Genomic DNA, 19,059 nt, shown 5'->3' with positions numbered 1-19,059 from the left:
AGTTTGTCCAGCAGAGGGCACGGCAACTTCCTGGTTGTCAGCATGTCAGTTAGCAACACCACAAAAAACAACTATCTGCTCCAAGGAGAGTCGGGTGGGTTATGGAAACCTGTTTATGTTTTGTGTGTTGGAAAAAAAAAAAATCAACTAATGTTTAAATCAACAAATATCAGTATCAGTCTTAAATATCGGTTAGGTTCTATTTCAAGTCCTGACAAACATAACAGAGTTTTTCCTGACTGAATTATTCTCTCCTTTTAATTCATTCACTGTCCGTAATTCCCCGTGAATCACTAAGAAGCTGGAGGAAACATAGACCTGAGAGCCAGATGTTTCCCTCGGGAGCTGGAGGAGACCAGACAGAGGTAAAAGACAAACAAAGACATTAGTATGTGATGCACCCTGTAATAGTCTACCTGTACAAAGACTTTTACACTTTTTATGGTCTTTGTCTCCTTTTTGCATCACACACGCGACATGCTTTCATCGCCAGTTCCTCAAATAAAGCTGCCACATGCAGTGAGTATTTCTCTAACATGTTTAATCGTGTTTGTCCAAAACAGTGCATTGCATAAGGACTGGTAAATGAAACATTAGTTCAAAAAATATTTTATCAGCATATTGACTGTAACAACCTGACAGGATGACAAACACTTCAAGTTGGAGTACAGTAATGTACAGTACCGCAGTACGTTGTTACCATTTAGATAAACTCACGGTGGCTTCACTATTACACAATACACACAGTTTCACAAGCCTGTTTCACTCATCTCATCCAGTGCGACTGAAATTTTGATCAAATATAAACACAATACGGGTCCGTTAGTCTTAATTATGAGCTTGACTGATTAAAGTGCTAAATTCTTACACAATGGGAGGGCGTTGTAGAAAATTACGAGTCCTTTGGTGCAGCAGGAAGCCGTGTTAAGGTAGTGTATAGAATATATGCCTTGTTCTATGCATTATTGCTTTTGTTTGTGGCTTATATAACGGTCTAAATATTGCTGTAATTGGTACTTCTGTTATTGAGTATTACCATAAATAATATTTAGAAATCATTGTTCCACATCACTGAGACCTGTGGGTGCAGCACCAGCAGATTAGAGGTGGATTTTTTAGGCTTTTTCATTTTCTGTGTTGTGACACACCAAACAGTTGGAATCATGCTGTCCTTCTCCACCGGGAAGATTAATAACCGCCCAAATGACTCGCACGGGTGCTAGAAAGTATAAGACAAATGAGAATGTATTATCCTATTAACTACCAAGGGCCTACATGTTAATTATCTTGGCCTGTGGTAGTCCAGAAACTGGGTTAAGTGAGACCTTATTACGAATGAAACACAGGCTGCATGAGCAGCGTGCTCAAAGGAACATGAGAAAAGATTATGATGAATACAAATCACTGATTTCACATGTGATGAATACGGCACCCAACAAAACAACGCACATTTCTATCAGTGCACAATCTGTAGTTGAAATCTATCCAACCAATGGAGATACTGATGTTGTGACGTACTTGTGGCATTATTTTAGGGTTGACCCAATAACCTGAGATATATACCCAAATTCAGGACTTAACAAGTCAGTCAGTTGTTTTCCGGTTGCAAAGGTATTCTATTTACATCAAACAACCCGAGATGCCCACCCTGAATCGCTGCCTCCCCTTGACTGCAGGATTTGAAGGATTCTCATCTACGACGACAGATGAGTGATAAGAATAATAACATGGAGGGCAGACCTTCATTGTTATTATGCAAATCTCTAGAGAGTGGCTCATGAAATGAAATAAATGATTAGGCTGGTGGAATCAAACCACTCTCAGAGTGTGGCTTCTGCTGAGCACAGTGAAATGCTATCAGTACATCTCTCCCATTAGAATCACAGAAATTAGACACTAAAGCAAAACCAAATCACCCTCTTTGTCCAGGCTGCACCTCGGCCCATCTAAAAGTACCATCTGTGTTCTGAAGTGAAGAAAATCATGGCACGCTGCTCCCTCTAGTGGATCATGTCAGGAATTAGACACAACCTATTACACGTCCAGGTCTCTTACTTTAATGTGTGAGTGCACGGTCCTTCATGAACTCGTTCAAATGAACCCAAAAGACTGTAAAACTTTTATACAATAATATTTCATGTTGATGCAAATAAGACAGAGATTCAACATGAAAAAAGGACGCTTTTTGACGTGCGCTTTAATTCCCATGTGCATTAAAGAGGACTCACAATAAACAGCTTTAAAGGTGAGCTGCAGACATGTTCAGTTCCATATGATTGGAATATCTGAGGAGGAATTAAAGGTTCTTACAAGTTTCCACTTTCTGCTACCTTTTTATCAAATAAATATTGTGCTTTTCACTTCACTACAGTTATTTATTAGGGGGTGTTACAGTACAGCACAGTTACTAATGACTCAAACCCTTTCATTCTGAGCCCTTTGACGTTTCAAGGTTATATTATCGGCAAATCTTAATTCCTATCACGTGGCTCCGTTTAATTTAAATCAATACCTGAGAGGTCAGTCAAAAAGTTACAGATAAGAGAAATCTTTAAAAGTGCAGGAAAATAAGTGAAACCAGCTACAATAACAGTGCATCAATGTCAACCTAATAACATCATACAGTCTATGTTATTACATACCACACATATGACCTTTGAACTATTGCATTTTTTTGTTAAATACATTTATAGTTTTTCTCTGTAGAATATCAGGAAGCAAGTAGTACTTTTATTTTGAAAATGATCTGCAACAGTCAAAAAAAAATGGAAACGTATGGGGACAGAGCCAATCTTTCATTTGATTTCTGTGAGGAGTTAAAGTGTCCACATTCGTGAAAAGCGTCTCATCACTCTGCTCATTACTGTAACTTACACAGCCTCATCCTCTGTGAGTTTGTGTAGGAAATAAAAGTGGGTTCAGTTGAGCCACTAGAGGGAGCGTGACGCCATGTTTTACCTCAAAAGTGCTCTGAAGCGACAATAAATATACTTTTTTGCCCAGTTAAACTGCACTGTGTGGTTTTTCAGGAAGCCTGATGATGATCATTTGGGAGTGCTCACACTTTTCACAAACACTACGAGTAAACTCTGAAAGGGGCAAAGCGAGCTTGTTCGACTGTTGTCTAGCACTGCCAGTTTATGGGGAAAAAAAGATAAACCAACAACAACAGAAAATCCAAAACCTGGCATCGGCTGCTCCATCAATCATGCACACATTTAGAAGCACAGAGATACAGCATATTTACACTGACCATCAATCTGTTGCTGACTGGCTCCTCGTTGGTACATGGATGGTCTGTGGGGGTTCTTATTGGGTTTTTTTATTATGAGGAGATGCATTTTGTAGCCTGTTGTGGCAAACAGAGAGGAAAGGGGAGAGCATGAGAGCAGAGACCAACGGGGAGGTAATGACGGCAAAATCAATTTCACACTTGACTGCATTTAGGAGAGGTGAGTGGCGCCGGGCATCTTGATCTGTCCATCAGCCCGCGTGATTCTCGTTGCAGTGGCAGCATCATAACTCCTGTTAGACTAACCGAGGGCCAACAACCATGACTACATGGATGATACGGCTGTTAGAGCAAGAAACTAGGCACCTACTACATCACGAACCCCCCCACACACACACACACACACACTCACACACACTTACACACACCCTGTACATATGACATCTTTATCTGCAGGAGTGACGCTGAGCTCATCCGCCAACTGTTTAACCTCCAGTTTCTCCAACAAGAAGAAAATTAGGCCAAAAAGAACCATACATATATCTATCAAGTGAGATTTTTCTGCTTCTTTTATGGAAATATAAAATTAGATCTTGTACATTATAATTATAGACTCTTCAAGGTGAGTCACCTCTGTTCCTTCCTATAATGACGCTAACCTACACATTATTTATTTGCAAAAAGGATCTGCTAAAGCGCTTAATTATGGACGATAACTGTAATTTTCTGATATTTTCTAGACTTCTTCTGTGCACTTTTTAGCAACGTCATCGCCGAATGTCAGTTTTGTCCAGACGAGGCGCTCAATGACAAAACATCCCCTGCTTCACCTCTATCAGCCAGTTAGGGAACAGCAACAGCCGACAGCAGGGAGGGCAATCTTCTGCTGCGGTGCTGTGTGTTATCAAGATAATGGTGTCCTTTGTCTATTCAAGGATTCAATTACCGGCAGATTCATCACCTCTAAAGGTCAGCAGAGGCTGAAACTGCACCAAGGTCCTGATCACACTGGAAGCACACTGGATTTCCTCTGTTCCTTTAACATGTTTGAAAGTTGCTTTCATGCATTAGAATGAAAATTCACTATGTGGGGAAAAAGTGTCAGACTGTTAGTGACTGAAATCAGACACTTCTATGCCAAACATGAATGTCCTCCCAGAGGGGCCACTTGATTTTGGTTAAAACAGCTGTGCAGTGGTGTATAGTGAATTTTCTCGAAGCTCAACCATTTGAACACTGAGAAGATTTAAAGTTAAGAGAACAGCGTTTTTATAGACTATGCAGGTGTAAGCCTGCAGCCAGTTAGTGTCTGTTAGGCTTCATCTTTGATAATCCAAGTCACTAAACTGCACATTGACACTTTTTGATGGAATTTTATGACACATAATATAACTTGCTGTGTGTTCCAGACCATCCAGTAAGTTTCAGGTTTATTTTGTAATTTTTTTAAAATTATCATTTATATTATCTGTTTCTTGGGACTATCCATACTTTCTTCCACGTATCTGGATCTGCGGCTCCCTGCCCACTCCCCCAGTCGTGTTGTGCAACACTGCAAGTTTTGGTACTGATCCAATTACAAGTACCGGTAATTAAAAAAATATTTATTTAACACAAATCAGTGGACTGAACTTAGAGGATAGAAACAAATTATTGATCCTATTGAACTAGTATCAGTTCAATAGTATCGATACTATTGATATTTGGATTGATAGTCCTTCTCTTCTGAGGGTCACCAAGACTTTCCAAATCCAGCCGAGAGATGTAATCTCTTAAGCCTGTTGTGAATCTGCTCCATGGTCTTACACTGCTGTGACAAAACCTCACCTAGGAGCTGCACAGGAGGCATCCTGGTCAGATGTTGAAGCACCTCAGCTGGCTCCTTTAGATTAGGAGCTCTACTCTGACCTCTTTCCAAATGACCAAGCTTCTCTTTATCAGCATGCTTGGATTAATGGTAGCTGACAACTTAGACCTTAATTCCTCCAAATATGATTATTACTTGTGCAAAAACAGTACAAAAATGTGTCAGCACTAATACTAATATTGAGGGTTCAAAATGTCTAAAAAGAAAAAAATTAGCACATATATATCATCAGCTAATAGCTGAGTTTAAACATTTCTGACTTGTGGAAATAAAGTTTTTTCCATCACTTACCAAAGAGTTGAAAGTGATTATAGACACATAAAGTGTAAATATGAAGACGCTGCCTGCAGTTGATTAGCCTAGCACAATAACCAGACAGAGTTGGAAGCAGCTAGCCTGGCTAACGGACCTCCTAGCTTTTGTTTAGGCGTATTTTAAAGAGTAGGTGCGAGGAAGTAGCGGCATTTGGTTACCTTTTGGGGCCTTTCTACACATACTGTTGGGATTTATGTTTATATGTACGGCTAATATCTCATAAGTAGCATCACATATTTGTGTGTTGTCTTTGACGGTCCACAGTGTAACATAGTAAGATCCCCTTCACAAGAATGTGGATGGAGGTTGTGATACCTACAAGGCAACAAGGTCATAAATCTGCTCTTATGGAATGCACCCTAGCTCCGTCTGACCGGAGGATAAGAGGTGGCTGTCATGGTAACGGTAGTGTTGCTAGCAGAAGGCTGAAGTGCACAGAAAGCTGCAGAAGAAGAAACGTAAGTATTGGATCTCAGTCAAACAAGGAGAACTTTTGACCTTTGACCTTAGTGTCCTGTTTAACACACATAATAAAAAGCATTCACTGTCTGGGTGTGGGGCTCTTTGTTCGTTTGGGTCTCCTGAGCGAGCAGAGAGACCCTGCAGCCATTTTTTAAAAACTTGAACCTTCAATTGCTAAATAAATTTAAGAAAATGCACTTTGAGCATATTTGTCTTCTCTCTCTCTCAAAAACCCAACACAGTTGTTTTGATAACTAGCCTTTTCTGTCCATTTTGGCCTTTTGTCCACATTTTATGTCACTGAAAACAGAGTTTTCTGAAACTTGGTGTTTGCCTTTTATTAACTCTTACATCAGACTGTGTGCTGTGTTGCTTGCGCGACAAAATATTATTGCTTTATCTTTTTATGCACGTTTAGATGCTAACACATGCAAAGGACTCACGCTCCTGTGTTTTTAGAAAGACAGAGATTTCTACATTCCACATTCAGTTAAGACATTTCTGTTATGCCCATCTTTGTTCACCTAATAAAGTTGTTCCATTAAAGATTCTGATTGGCCAGTATTTGTTATTGTTTTCAGCATTTTCATGTAGATGGACAATATTTTCAAATCAATTCTTGTATGCACAGATTTTTTTAAATGAAAGCAGAAAATCTCTATTTTAAAAAACAATACTTTAGCAAGTGTTGAAGTAGCCAGCGTGTAGATTAAGATGAGCTCAAGTTCTGAGTTAAGGCCATTACGCCTCGAGCGCGTTGCAAAGAAGCAAGTTTGGATCAGAAAACAGAATTTTTCTGATCCAAACTTGTCGTGTTACACAGATACACACCAAAAGCATTTCTGCAGAAAATGAATTTTTAAAAAAACTTGAAGATGACATCATCAAGCCGTTGCATGTTTTAAACTACGAGCACGCTTGTTGTTTATTTGGATCTGAAAAATTTAGCTCGGTTTAAAAAAAAGCCCCAAATTTCGAATGGCTGCATTAAAAATAGATGAAAAATGAAAAATATTTTTAAGGCACGAAATATTAGCTTGAATTTTACATGTCCGGTGTGTAAAGGGCTTTAGTCCTCGCTATTATGACCACTGTCTTCAAAGTGTTTATTCGTCAGCACATCTAATTCTAAATTGATTAATGAATCCCAACAGCCTCTGCTGACTTGAAGCATCTTTGACTTTTTGATAGTGCAGTGTTTTTACAGAATCACTTCAAAACATCTGGTTTCAGGATATGAGATGAAGCGACTAAAATGGATTTCAGCCTGAGTACATGGGGGCTCTACACGAAGATGCCAGCATCTCGAAGCATTTAAGACCTGAACTGAAATAAAAACCGAGTAGAGGCCAATATTTCTCATGAAAATAATCTTAAGTAAGATTCTTTACACATTTTCCCATTAATTCAGAACGACAGGAGAATTTATTAAGACCCTTCCCATACAATGTGAAAACTGCTCTAAAACCCATTCTTCTCTATGGCTCGCACACACCACAGCACAAGCGCACCTATGTGAAAAGGCCTTTACACTTCCAAAGATATGCACTCTGATTTTCAGTACAATCGTTTTCTGGTTGGTAATAAACTGCAGCTGCAGTAAATTAGGTGCAAACTGATTACCTCCATGAAAAATGACTCGTCATTATCTTTAAACATTAACTGATCTGACACAACAGATAAATATCAACCACTTCCATAACTTAATGTGGTCTAAATCACTAATATCTTTCAACCAGGGCAACATCAATGTTTCAGCAATTATCAGTGCAAACACTAATAAATTCCATAACCTACTAATAGCTGTCAACTTAGTGACCAACAGCCGTGCGTCAGCTGACACTGGGGTTACCAAACAGGAGAGAAAAAGTTATTTCAACCTTCAAAACGTGCTCGACGCGTTGTGTATCTGCTGTAGTTTTGATAGCAAGTGAGTGTGCTCCATAGACACACATGAGAGATCTTTCCCATGAAGAGTAATTAAATAATGTTTTATGCCCAAAATCAAAGTGCACGGAAACACATTTAAGAATGTGGATGACAGCAGTTAGATGTTGTGTTTCTCCCCTGGAGCTGCTGTTGAGTCATATTCTTTTGTTGAGCGCGCCGAAATGTCTCGAAACAAACAACCAGCTCATTATTTTATTGCCACAGTGGTCTACGAGCAAATGGCTTTGTGTTCTGCTCCCTGTGTTTGTTCATGCTATGGCTCTTTTTTAATCACTTACACAATCTTTGTCTGCTATTCGCAATCTGTTACGGCTGGAAAGAAGCTTAACGCCTACTGTTACATGAATTCATAACTTGTCTTTACTATTTTCTGCCCGACTTATCCACAAATTTCATATTCACTATTTCAGATTAGTTAATCCTTCTTGTATGTGAAAGATGCTTTGCAGTGTTTACTATACAAGAGAAGCTTTTCATGGTTGATCAGGTCCTGGCCAAAGCTCCACTCAGCCTGGTTTGAGGACTTTCATTCTGGCCAAATCCATTTTACTTTCAAACCCTTTTGGCCAACATTCAACAATTTTCCATTCTTAAATCCCTCGTTTTAATTTTGCAACCTCTAACCTGCTGGCACCAAAAGCGACACGTCTTAATTATTCAAAAGGAAGTAAACTGTATTCATTAAATATAAATCTGTTTATCCTAATAAATTTATATATTTACAGTATTGGTGCAGTTGAGTTCAGAACAATGGCACACACGTCCACGCATCTTGCCAGGTGCAGGGTACAAAAATAGGAAAATGAATAAAATCCATGCTTTATCTTGACTGCAGGCCAGAAGAGATCAGTTGAAGCTGATGAGGACCTTTTCAGTCAAATGAAGCACGATGTAATAGAAAGAGGACAGTAGCATACTCCAGTGTGCAGGTGTTCCTTCTTATGTTGAGTCAGGTTTTTCTAATTTTGCTCGCTTGTTCCCATGCTTGCAGTTTCAGGACTCAGGAAGAAAAAAATAAATGTATTCTTAAGTGCTTTATGGGCACATTTTGTTCATCTGTTTGGCAAAAACAAGTGGTTCTACATAATGTTCACAAACTCCAGTAATCCTTATTTACTTCCCATGTGTTAAAAGACACGTCTAGCCACCTTTAGCCACCATCGTGTCCTTTGATAAGTAAACCACCCAGTAGACCATGTTAAATGCGCCAAACGACACGGGGAAGAGGATCCGTGCATACTTGTCAATTTTACTGGTTCCGCCCATACCAGCAGTGGTGGGCTGGGAGCACGGCGTCTGCTTCGGCTCCAGTTTGTTCCCCATCATCTGGATGCGCTCCAGCTTCGGGCCCAGCAGATGCTGCAGAGAGGAAGTGCTGGCGTTCTGCTTGCACGGCGTCCCCGCCATTACGTCTGGCGTAGAAGCTGCACCCTGAGGCGTACTCTTCACCAGCTGCGCTGAGGAAGACGCAACGCTGAGCAGGCTCTCAGACTTTGGGCTGGAGCGGGAGAGGGTGGAAGAGCTGCCATTGGCTCCACCGGCTAAAGGTCGCAGCGGCCTTCCTCGCCCTACTCCTGCAATGTTGGTGGTGGACTGGGCTCTCTGTTGACTGCTCGACTCTTGGTGGGAGATATAATTCATGCGCTTCCTCAGATTACCGTTCGTATCAGGATTTTGCTGCGAGAGAGGAGAATAACCATATTTGAGTCAGGCTGATAAGAAAGTTTACTGACACTGACATTTAAATTTGTTCCTCCCCTTCCTTAGTTCAGTTTAACAGCTTGAAATACATTTCATTGTGACATTACCAATAAGTTTGATGTGTCACATGGCCCTCTTCCTATTGAAAAAACAAAAGTTGTATCCAAGATGGCCGACTTCTAAATGGCCACCATGGTCACCACCCATCTTGAGGAGTTTGCCCCCTCACATGCCACAAACAGGACTTTAATATCACCAACCATTCCCATTTTATTACGGTGTATCTATATAAATGGCCCACCCTGTATACAAATGTATCGCCAACTGCTGCACCTGTAAGAAATAACGAACATACAACACCTGGAACACAAAAATTTGAAAATGCACAGGTACATAAATCAACAATCTTCTTGTGGGGGGGTGTGAGAGAGAGAAAGAGAGAGAGTGTCGAGTGTGGGTGTGTGTCTTTGTTAAGAAATTTACTTGAAGGTGGGGAGCCGGCCAGAGAACCGCGCCATCCGCAGCCCTCAAGAGTTCTGAAGACCTAAGTCCACACATCTCTGCAATATCTGCACGCTCATTCCAGCAGGAGAATGAGGAAGGCCCTAGATTGGGTCCGCACGGCCAAGGGGTGGGAGTCCCAAAGGACCAGTGGCGACGGGCAGCCGACCCCACTGGAGCTGCCCACCCTAGTGTGAGTCGAGATCAAGGCTCCAGGTGCCCAAGAACCGCTTGGTACCTTTGCCTGGGAAGTTCTTGGCGCCACGGAAGAGGTCCAAGCGACAGAAGGAGTTCCAAGACCACCGAGTGAGTGGGTCAGTGACGACACCAGAACATCCAGCCACAGTCCCCGGAACCAATAAACACCTGCATCCCAGCAGGGAGTGATGGGGATGGTGAACTCCTCCCTCCATGCCCATGTCCAACAGAGGCCAAGGCTTATTTGTTGTGTATTATTGTAAGTAATGTTCCCAGTGCAGTCCTTTCTAGAATAAATTGTTTTTTTTCTGTATTTAGCTTGAAGTGGTTAGCAAGGAATTTTCCAGATTTATCACCATGTTCAAAGTTCTCCAAATGCAGCCCCCAAAGCCCTCTGCACAACAGGCCAGATTTAATAATACAATGATGCACTACTTTATTCTATGCACTTTAAGCATTTTATCCACCTCTACCTTTATATTAGAATTACCATTTATCCTACGATATGTCTTTAGACTGTGGGAGGAGACCAGAGAACCTTGAGGAAACCCAAACAGTTTGAACCAAAAGCCATCTGACAGGCAATAGTTTTAACCCCTGTAACACCATGCCACCACTTATTGATAACACTGGACAAATCCAACTGGAATTCTTGATTGAGTTTGTTATTGAAACCAGCTCTCAGTTTGGATTCGGGAGATTATTTCTCTGTATTACTGTAGAAGCTTAATGTTAAAATATAAACTGTTGAATTGATGTTAGCAAAAAAAAAAGGAGCGTTAAAACAATAAAAATATTTTGTGCAAAGAATTTTTTCATCTCTCCTTTCTTCTTCCTGTTTGAAGGAGTTTGCAGGATAGGTGAAGTTTACTTCCTCCCCACAATCTTTGTCATATTGATCTGATCACAGTCCCCCGACACAGATGGCCTTCATTTGTGAAGGCAGACGACAGACTGTGCGTAATACAGGTGTCACTTACCATGGCTTTCACTCATTTCACACAAGCTTAAGACAGAAAGTAGGTAGCACTGTATCGGGGTAATGCACTGTAGCGTCAAAGGAGCTTATCCTTTGAAAGTTGATGTTTTCAAGCAGAGTGTGATGCTGGTACTAAGGCATTCGCAGGAATAATCCACCAACACCACCCCCACCCCTTGAATTAGAAAGGATCCAATGTTATTGTGTCCCATGTGCAGCAGAGGAGGAGTGTGTGCGTGTGCGTGTGCGTGTGCGTGTGCGTGTGCGTGGAGTTTGTGTCTCAACATGGAGGAGGTAAAATGCTGAGGAGTTGGAACCATCAACACACTGTGACCCATGTGCCAAGCCCTCTGGTAACAGGACCTGCTCTTGAGGAAGAGAGTATTAATTTCCCCCCCTGTTGCCAGAGCTGTCCTGAAACCTATACAGATGTATTCGGACTGCGTTGCCATGGCAACCCCCTAATCCATTGAAGCGCTGTTGTCACTATACTGCATTCAGGCATGATTACGCCACACTGGGATTTAGGCAGAAGGGAACAACTTAAAGTAGTTACTGTAAAACGGGCATATCCGCTGGTGGGTTACGTCAACTTCAATGATCGGTTAACAGATGACCTATGATTTCCACTCTTCAGAAGATTATGCAGGCTGAGACAAATACATCGCACGTGTTTATCCGGCACCATGAACACGTTCCTACAGTTACATAAACAGCACTGCAACACATTCATCATATCTGACTTACAGCTTTAAAATAGCTTCATGGTATATTCATGAATCCTCGTTGAATCCATATAACTTGCCATGGTGTCGATGCAATTTGCTTAAACTTCGTCACACAGAAATAGACGCTTATGTCAGTTCATGCATGTAGAATTTCAAAAGAAAGGTTGCACACCTCGTGACTACTCCCAAACATCTGGGCTGTGAAGCTGTTTTCAGACCTGTCTTATTTTCTCTCTCACACGCATTTTTTTCTGTTTTTTAACAAGCAGTTGTTTTTAATTTGACAAGCAAGATTTCATTTGTAAAGTTCTGGGACCAGGTTTCTCTAGCTTTCCTTAACACCCTGTAAGCAGGAGCTCAGCTGACTGCTCTCACATGCAGGAACCACTTCTGATGATTCAAACGTGTAGGCTAAAGGCAGTAAGCACATAATAAGGGACATGCTCTGTGAGTGCTCCTTGAAGTAACGTGTGATCAGATTATTGAGCCACTTTGAGAGAAACAGAAGTCACCTGCAGCACTTCCTCTGCGTCCTTGACCTTGACAGGCGTGGATTGGGGCACCGGGGGACATTTGGCCGGCTTCTTTTTGGCGCGCTCAATCTGTGCATTGGTGAAGTAGTTGACAGCGGCAAACTCAATGAGGGCGGAGAAGACAAAGGCGAAGCAGACGGCGATGAACCAGTCCATCGCAGTAGCGTACGAGACCTTGGGGAGGGAATGGCGAGCACTGATACTGAGCGTTGTCATGGTCAGGACGGTGGTGATGCCTTGGATGGTTTGTGGGAGAATAAAAACAAAAGAACACATGAGCCTGTATCAAAGAGGGAGTTGACATAAATTCTTTCATATTTGATCAAAGCACATAATTAGTCTGAATTTGACTCAATATGAATGTAAGTAGAGTTGCAAAAATATCCATCTCACTGGGAAAACTGAGGCTTCACCACAGACTGGTATGAATTTTAACACTGCAGATCTGAATAGACAACCAGACGTGTTCAATAACCCATATATTATGTTCTTCTCATCAGGAGATTTCATTAACTGAAGGCAGAAGGATAATGAACCATATATACAGTATAGCTTTGCAATAGAAACATGTACAATAGAACCACAAAAGGCATTTGTCCACTTGAGCTACTCGGAGAGTTTCACTCGACTCTGTACTCTGAGGACTGATGTTTGTTTATACATAGAAACAAATTTTCAGAGACTCAGCAGTAATTGGACAAGCCAGCATAACTTTAACATAAGGTTTGTGGTTAATACTTAGGAGAATATCCTTTGTAATCAATGACTGTCTGAAGCCTACAATTCATGAATATCACCGACTACTGTTTCCTCCCTCGAGCTGCTCTGCTATGTCTTTATTGCAGCTGCTTTCAGTTGCTCCACTCTCAAGTTTGTCTTCAGTATCTGTAAAGCTGCTCTATTTTGTTGAGATCTGGTAACTAATCTGGCCATTTCTTTGCCTTGAAAAACTCTTGGGTTTCTTTTGTACTTTCTTTGGGTCATTTGGACTGTGGAGCGCTGTATAATCAGTTTTCCAGCAGAATCTGAATCTGAACAGAAAGTACAGCTCTGCAAACTTCAGAATTCACTCTTTTACATCATTCAGGAGTCATCATCATCAACATCCAGTTCCACTGGCAGCCATACATCCTCTTGCCATAACATTGCCTCCACCATGTTAGAAAGAGGATGTGATGTGCTTCAAATACTGTTTCTTTCCTTCTCCATACTTTGTTCTTCCCATCATCTAGGTTTGGTTTCACGTATCCAAGGAGGTTTTTTCCTAAACTGCCGTCTAGTCTAATCTGGATTTCCATTTCTTGATTGTAACCAGTGGTTGTTGCTGTTGCTTCTGCACATTTCTATTGCACTGCTGTGTCTGTATCGTTCTTTCTGTCTGGTGTTGTTGTCTTTGTCTTCGGGGGGGGGGGGGGGGGGGGGGGGGGGGGGGGGTGTTGCAAATTGCACTTTATGTAGTCCTGTGTTGATTGTCTGTTATATGTCATATGCAGCACCACGGTCTTGGAGGAACATTGTCTTGTTTCACTATGTACTGTACCACTGCACATGGTTGGAATGACAAAAAAGCCACTTAACTAAACTTGAATTGACTTGACTTGGGGGACTGTGTATAAAAGTATGTGTAATGAAGTATGTGTAATGGCCAAACACTTGCAGTGCGATCGTGGCTCAAGAGTTGGCAGTTCGTCTAGTAATCGGAAGGTTTCTAGTTCGAGCCCCGGCTCGGACAGTCTCGGTCGTTGTGTCCTTGGGCAAGACACTTCACCTGCCGCCTACTGGTGATGGCCAGAGGGGCCGATGGCGTGATATGGCAGCCTTGCTTCTGTCAGTCTGCCCCAGGGCAGCTGTGGCTACAACTGTAGCTTGCCTCCACCAGTGTGTGAATGTGAGAGTGAATGAATAGTAGAATTGTACAGCGCTTTGAGGGCCTTGAAAAGCGCTATATAAATGCAATTCATTATTATTATTACTTGCACAATTAAAAAATAAGTAAAAGTAAAAATTGTACTAAGTGACAAATTAAAGCTAAAACGTCACATCTTGACCGTCTGATTTAGAATCCATAAGATGGTGTAAAGACTAAATTAAGTCTAAATTATAAACATTTTGTCACTGTCTATAAACTTGTCGACCTAACTGTATATGCCCCTTCCTGAGAATTGTCTGTCAGCACTATTCTCCAGTCTCATTGGCAATCACTTCCATCAATAACTTGGTACCAACCCACTTAATTTCTTATATCATAGTCCTGCTAAAGATAGTCAAGGTCTTTATGCAGCAGATGAATTAAGACATCTAAGCAATGGTCAGCATGCTCTACCTCCAAATACTGTTTGTATAACTAAGCATTAACTTATATTATGCCACTGTGAGCTTGCAGTTTCCTAACTACAGGGTGGGCCATTTATATGGATACACTGTAATAAAATGGAATTGTATCCATATAAATGGCCCACCCTGTTTATCACATTAACACTGGTAACTCTCAAATTGTGGAAATAATTCAAATAAAGAAAGGTTATACATCACAGAGCTAGAGGACACATTGACTGAGGTTCATGCAGACACCATCCCGGGACTGAATGTCATGTGTTCTCATTTATTTGTCGCTGCACTACCCAGCGAGGGACCATAAAAATAAAATGAGACACCTGTCTGACCAGCACCCAAGGTTATGCGGGGCTCCTACAATAACAGAAGGTCACCGTATAAGCCTGAGGCTCGTCACTCGCCCTTGGTACTATTAACCAATAGCAATAATGGGATTTGGAGAAAATCCCCTTTATGCCAAAGATCTGGAACAATCTGTGCGTCACAGCCCTTACCCAACATAAACGCATGTCTCCTTTGCCCGGACGTGACCGCCATATAATTACCTGTCAGTCAAAAGCAGCTGGATGACATTGATAGGTGAACTGCAGCTCAAGGCCACAGACTGAGGACGTTACCCTCTAATAGAGAGCGTTTCTTAACATAGCCAAAAGAATGAAACAGTGGGTGTTTTCCATTAAAATTAAAGCTTTTGCGGAAACATTTCACTGACTCTGGAACTGATTATGTATATAATGCAAAGTATGGTGTGGGTCGCTGAAATCAGAGAAATTATCCGGAAGCCATTCTTTCGCCATAATTATGCTTGGTTTGGATACTTGATTGTTCCAAGCGCTGCATAGAGAGATGTTTTTTTCATGTTGGTACTTCAGGAACATAAAGCTTTGAGGTTATTAGCTTATAGCAGGAAGCAGAAAGAGTGAAAGCAGCTGTGCAACAACAAGTGCAACATATATCTGAATAGACTGTTACTTATGTAGCTAAATAAGAAGATACAGTAAATTGCATGAATTAGTATGCTTCATAGGATAGTCGGGCTTGCTGTTGTGATTGCTAAATGTTAGCTTTTCCCTCATTTTGGACATGTGACCATGTAGGGTCGAATTAATAAGCCTTCAGTTACATAGTCCTACTATTTGACAACCATTGCTCACTGGGAAAAAGTGTTCCTAGATTGGATGGCAAAGGTTTGCCTCGACAGTATAAGTTCCACTTTTTCAAACTTGTTGGCAACAGGGCTTTTACTTTGAAGGTGAATGGTCTGCATTTCCAGATTATGTTGAACTTTTTGTTACTGCTGCTTGACTAGTATTTGGTGTGCGTTTGCAGAGAAGTTGGTATGTTCTATGCAAAATACAAATTATACATACAAACATTCTTGTCAGCTGTGTCCTCATGTGTCTCCTCATCACCTCATGTGTGTAGTTAAGTCCTCCGTCTTCCTGTGCTCAGCGTCGCATTGTCTGTGTTACCTTCCCTACCCCTTGTCACAGTTTCCCAGTCAAGTCATAGTCATAGTTTCCCAGTTTATGTTCAGGTTTTCCCTCAGTTTAGCCTTGCTGTATTTTCATGACTTTCAGCCCTAAATAAAGGCTCACTTTTCGTTAAGTCCACTTTTGTCTCCTCGCCTCTGTCTGCACTTGGGTCTTCTACTCTTGCAATCAACACAATCACAGGGTAGTTTTTTGTGTAGCACCCACTTTGCGATTAGTTTCACCCAGAAGCAGCCACTAACCTCATGACACGACTCTCCAACTCGTCGAGGAACGCATAGTTTTCTCTCATGACCAGTTATTGTGTCTAAGGAAACATGCGCCTGATGTCACAAGAGTAACCTCTTAATCGAAACTCATGGTCCTTTGTCTTCACTTTCACAGAGAAGATGTACTGTAGGATATCATAAATGTGTGCCTCTTCATAGACCAAAGGACAATTACACTTTGGGACTTCAGAACAATTACTGGCCATAAACTCTGATTTGGGACAATCACTGTTGTTAAATGTCAAAAGTCTAGAAAGTTATAATTTGAGGCTTTAAGAAACACTCGTTTTACTTTAAGTGTACTTTTTATCTTGACTCTATTTGAAACCATGAAGCTTGAGCTCTAATCCTCACTCCACTCCTGTTTGTCTTCTTGACAAACCGCTTCTTTTAGGCTTAAAACAGGTCACTGCAGTCGAGTCATAGAGGCAGGAAGTCAAAACAGAGGCTGCAGGGAAGAAGAGGAGAAATACAAACAGAGACCACCTTCCAACCCAAACAGTCACACACGCGCTGGCTGAAAAGCAGCGGATAACAGCAGAACTCCACTGTCTCAAAGGCTCGACTCATGCGTCAATAGTCGGGCTGCTGTGACGCCTCTGTCATGCCGGACAGTTTGGGGCGGGGGAGGCAGGGGTAGAGCAGCAGGACTGTCAGATACATTGTCCGCTGAAGAAGAGCAGCAGTGATTCGCTCGTGCTTTATTACACTGAGCGACACTCAGAGAGAGAGAGAGCCACACAGCATCATTTTTCACTAAGCAACTCAACAGCTGACGGCAAAAGCATTCACTATACCAAATGAATGCTTAGAGGTGATGCTGCAGTGTGCGTGACACCATTATTAAAACCAAATGGTGGGGTGGGTTGTTGGTTGTGTTGGTGACTGAGTATGTTATGATGATTTGACAGAGTGCTAGCTAACAAAATACCAGTCAATAGAGGAGATGTGTGGATTTCATACATGGGGTCAGTACTACTGTATAAACCCACGTGTGGTTTTATGCAGACGTCTGTGCAGCATCATGAACGGTCAGCATATTAAATCAGAATCATTAATCACCACTGACACTTGTTTGTTTTTCTCTTAGTTAGCTTGTCATTAGTCAAGGTGATGAGTTAATGCTAATTCTCTTGAAAGCAATGCAGGAATACTTTCAAACAGAGGCAAGCATCAGTGCCACTATCATTCAATAGACAACATGTCTATTGTCACACACTAATTAGTCTATTCTAGGGCAAACCCAAACAGTGTAGCAAGGGAGTAAGGGTAGCACGCAACTGGGTTACAGGCTAAAAACTGAAAGCAGGTTTTGTAGCACATCTATGAGCAGCCAGCATGCAGGGAGGCTATTGTTTGTAATGTTCATCTCGCCCACTTCGCTTTTAGGAAGACAGATGGATTTTGTGCTAATTTCATCCAACTTTCCCTTCCATTGGGTCTGGCTTTTGATCAATGCACCTTCATTTTAGCAAGAACTGTAGCAGTTCTGTGAAGTTTGACGAACATCTGCTTATTATTACTGTTACAGCAAGATATTAATATGGGTAGCAAACTAATTATTTATAATTTACTCAAACATATACTGTATACACTATATATTTGGGTGTAATCTTAATTCATATTCATAAATCAAATATAGTGATCAATAAAGTAACTGGTTTGCTTGGTGGCTGACCTGTGACTACCTTACTGTAACCAACAAAAACCTCTATGATCACATTGATTCTGTTTTAAGCAGTGCAGTTTTGCATATTACAGGGGGGGAAAGTAAAAGATACAAAAGATGCACTCACTGACTGAAAATATAACTTGTTAAAGAATTTTTTCTTCAACACTTTGGAGCAGGGGTGCCCAATCCCAGTCCTCGAGAGCTACCGTCCTGCAGCTTTTAGATGCATCCTTGTTCCAACAAACCTGAATCAAATGAATGGCTTGTTATCTGGCCTTTGCCAAACTTGATGGCATGCTGAAGAGGTAATCAAACTATTTGATTCAGCTGTGTTGGAGTAGGGATGCATCTAAAAGCTCCAGGACGGTAGCTCTCGAGGGCTGGGATTGGGCACCCCTGCTTTAGAGCACTTTAATGATAGAGTAGCTCTGGTGTGAAAATGCAATATTTTAATGCCTGAATGCCAGAACGTGATCTGGGATTGTCCATCCATTTTCTTCTGCTTATCTGAGTTCAGGTCGCGGGGGCAGCAGTCAAAGCAGACTCGCCATGGCCACCTCTTCCAACTCATCTGGGGGGGGGGGGGGGGGGGGGGGGGGCACACCGAGTCGTTCTCAACCCATCCAAGTTTTAGTGAGGGAGAAACGTATTTAATCCCCTTTTGACCAGTAAGAATTTGGATCAAGTAAATTATCGAACAAAAGTTTCATTGGCAAGTATTTAAGGATTAGGACTGCACAATTAATCAGAGTTTAATCTCAATCACGATTTTGGCTTCCCACAGTTAAATTAACATGACTGAGCGATACCGAAAATGGAAAGCAA

General features: G+C 41.5%; 1 protein-coding gene across 2 annotated transcripts in view; it reads right to left on the bottom strand.

Moving 5' to 3' along the window:
* Nucleotides 1-533: 533 nt before the first annotated feature.
* gabra4 (gamma-aminobutyric acid type A receptor subunit alpha4) overlaps nt 534-19,059 on the bottom strand; it is a 31,031-nt gene continuing 12,505 nt past the window's right edge. For both annotated transcript variants that reach the window (XM_006781858.2, XM_006781859.2), the window contains exons 9-10: nt 12,446-12,702; nt 534-9,503 (exon numbers count right to left, since the gene is read on the bottom strand). In XM_006781858.2, the coding sequence (XP_006781921.1) occupies nt 8,967-9,503; nt 12,446-12,702 (794 nt within the window). In that variant the 3' untranslated portion in view covers nt 534-8,966. The remainder of the gene's footprint in view (nt 9,504-12,445; nt 12,703-19,059) is intronic.

This window comes from Neolamprologus brichardi, chromosome 2 (assembly GCF_056152115.1).
Source record: "Neolamprologus brichardi isolate AB-2024 chromosome 2, ASM5615211v1, whole genome shotgun sequence".
Taxonomy (NCBI): Eukaryota; Metazoa; Chordata; class Actinopteri; order Cichliformes; family Cichlidae; genus Neolamprologus; species Neolamprologus brichardi.
The sequence above is the reverse complement of the archived record's forward strand: the minus strand, read 5'-3'. Positions and strand labels throughout refer to the sequence as shown.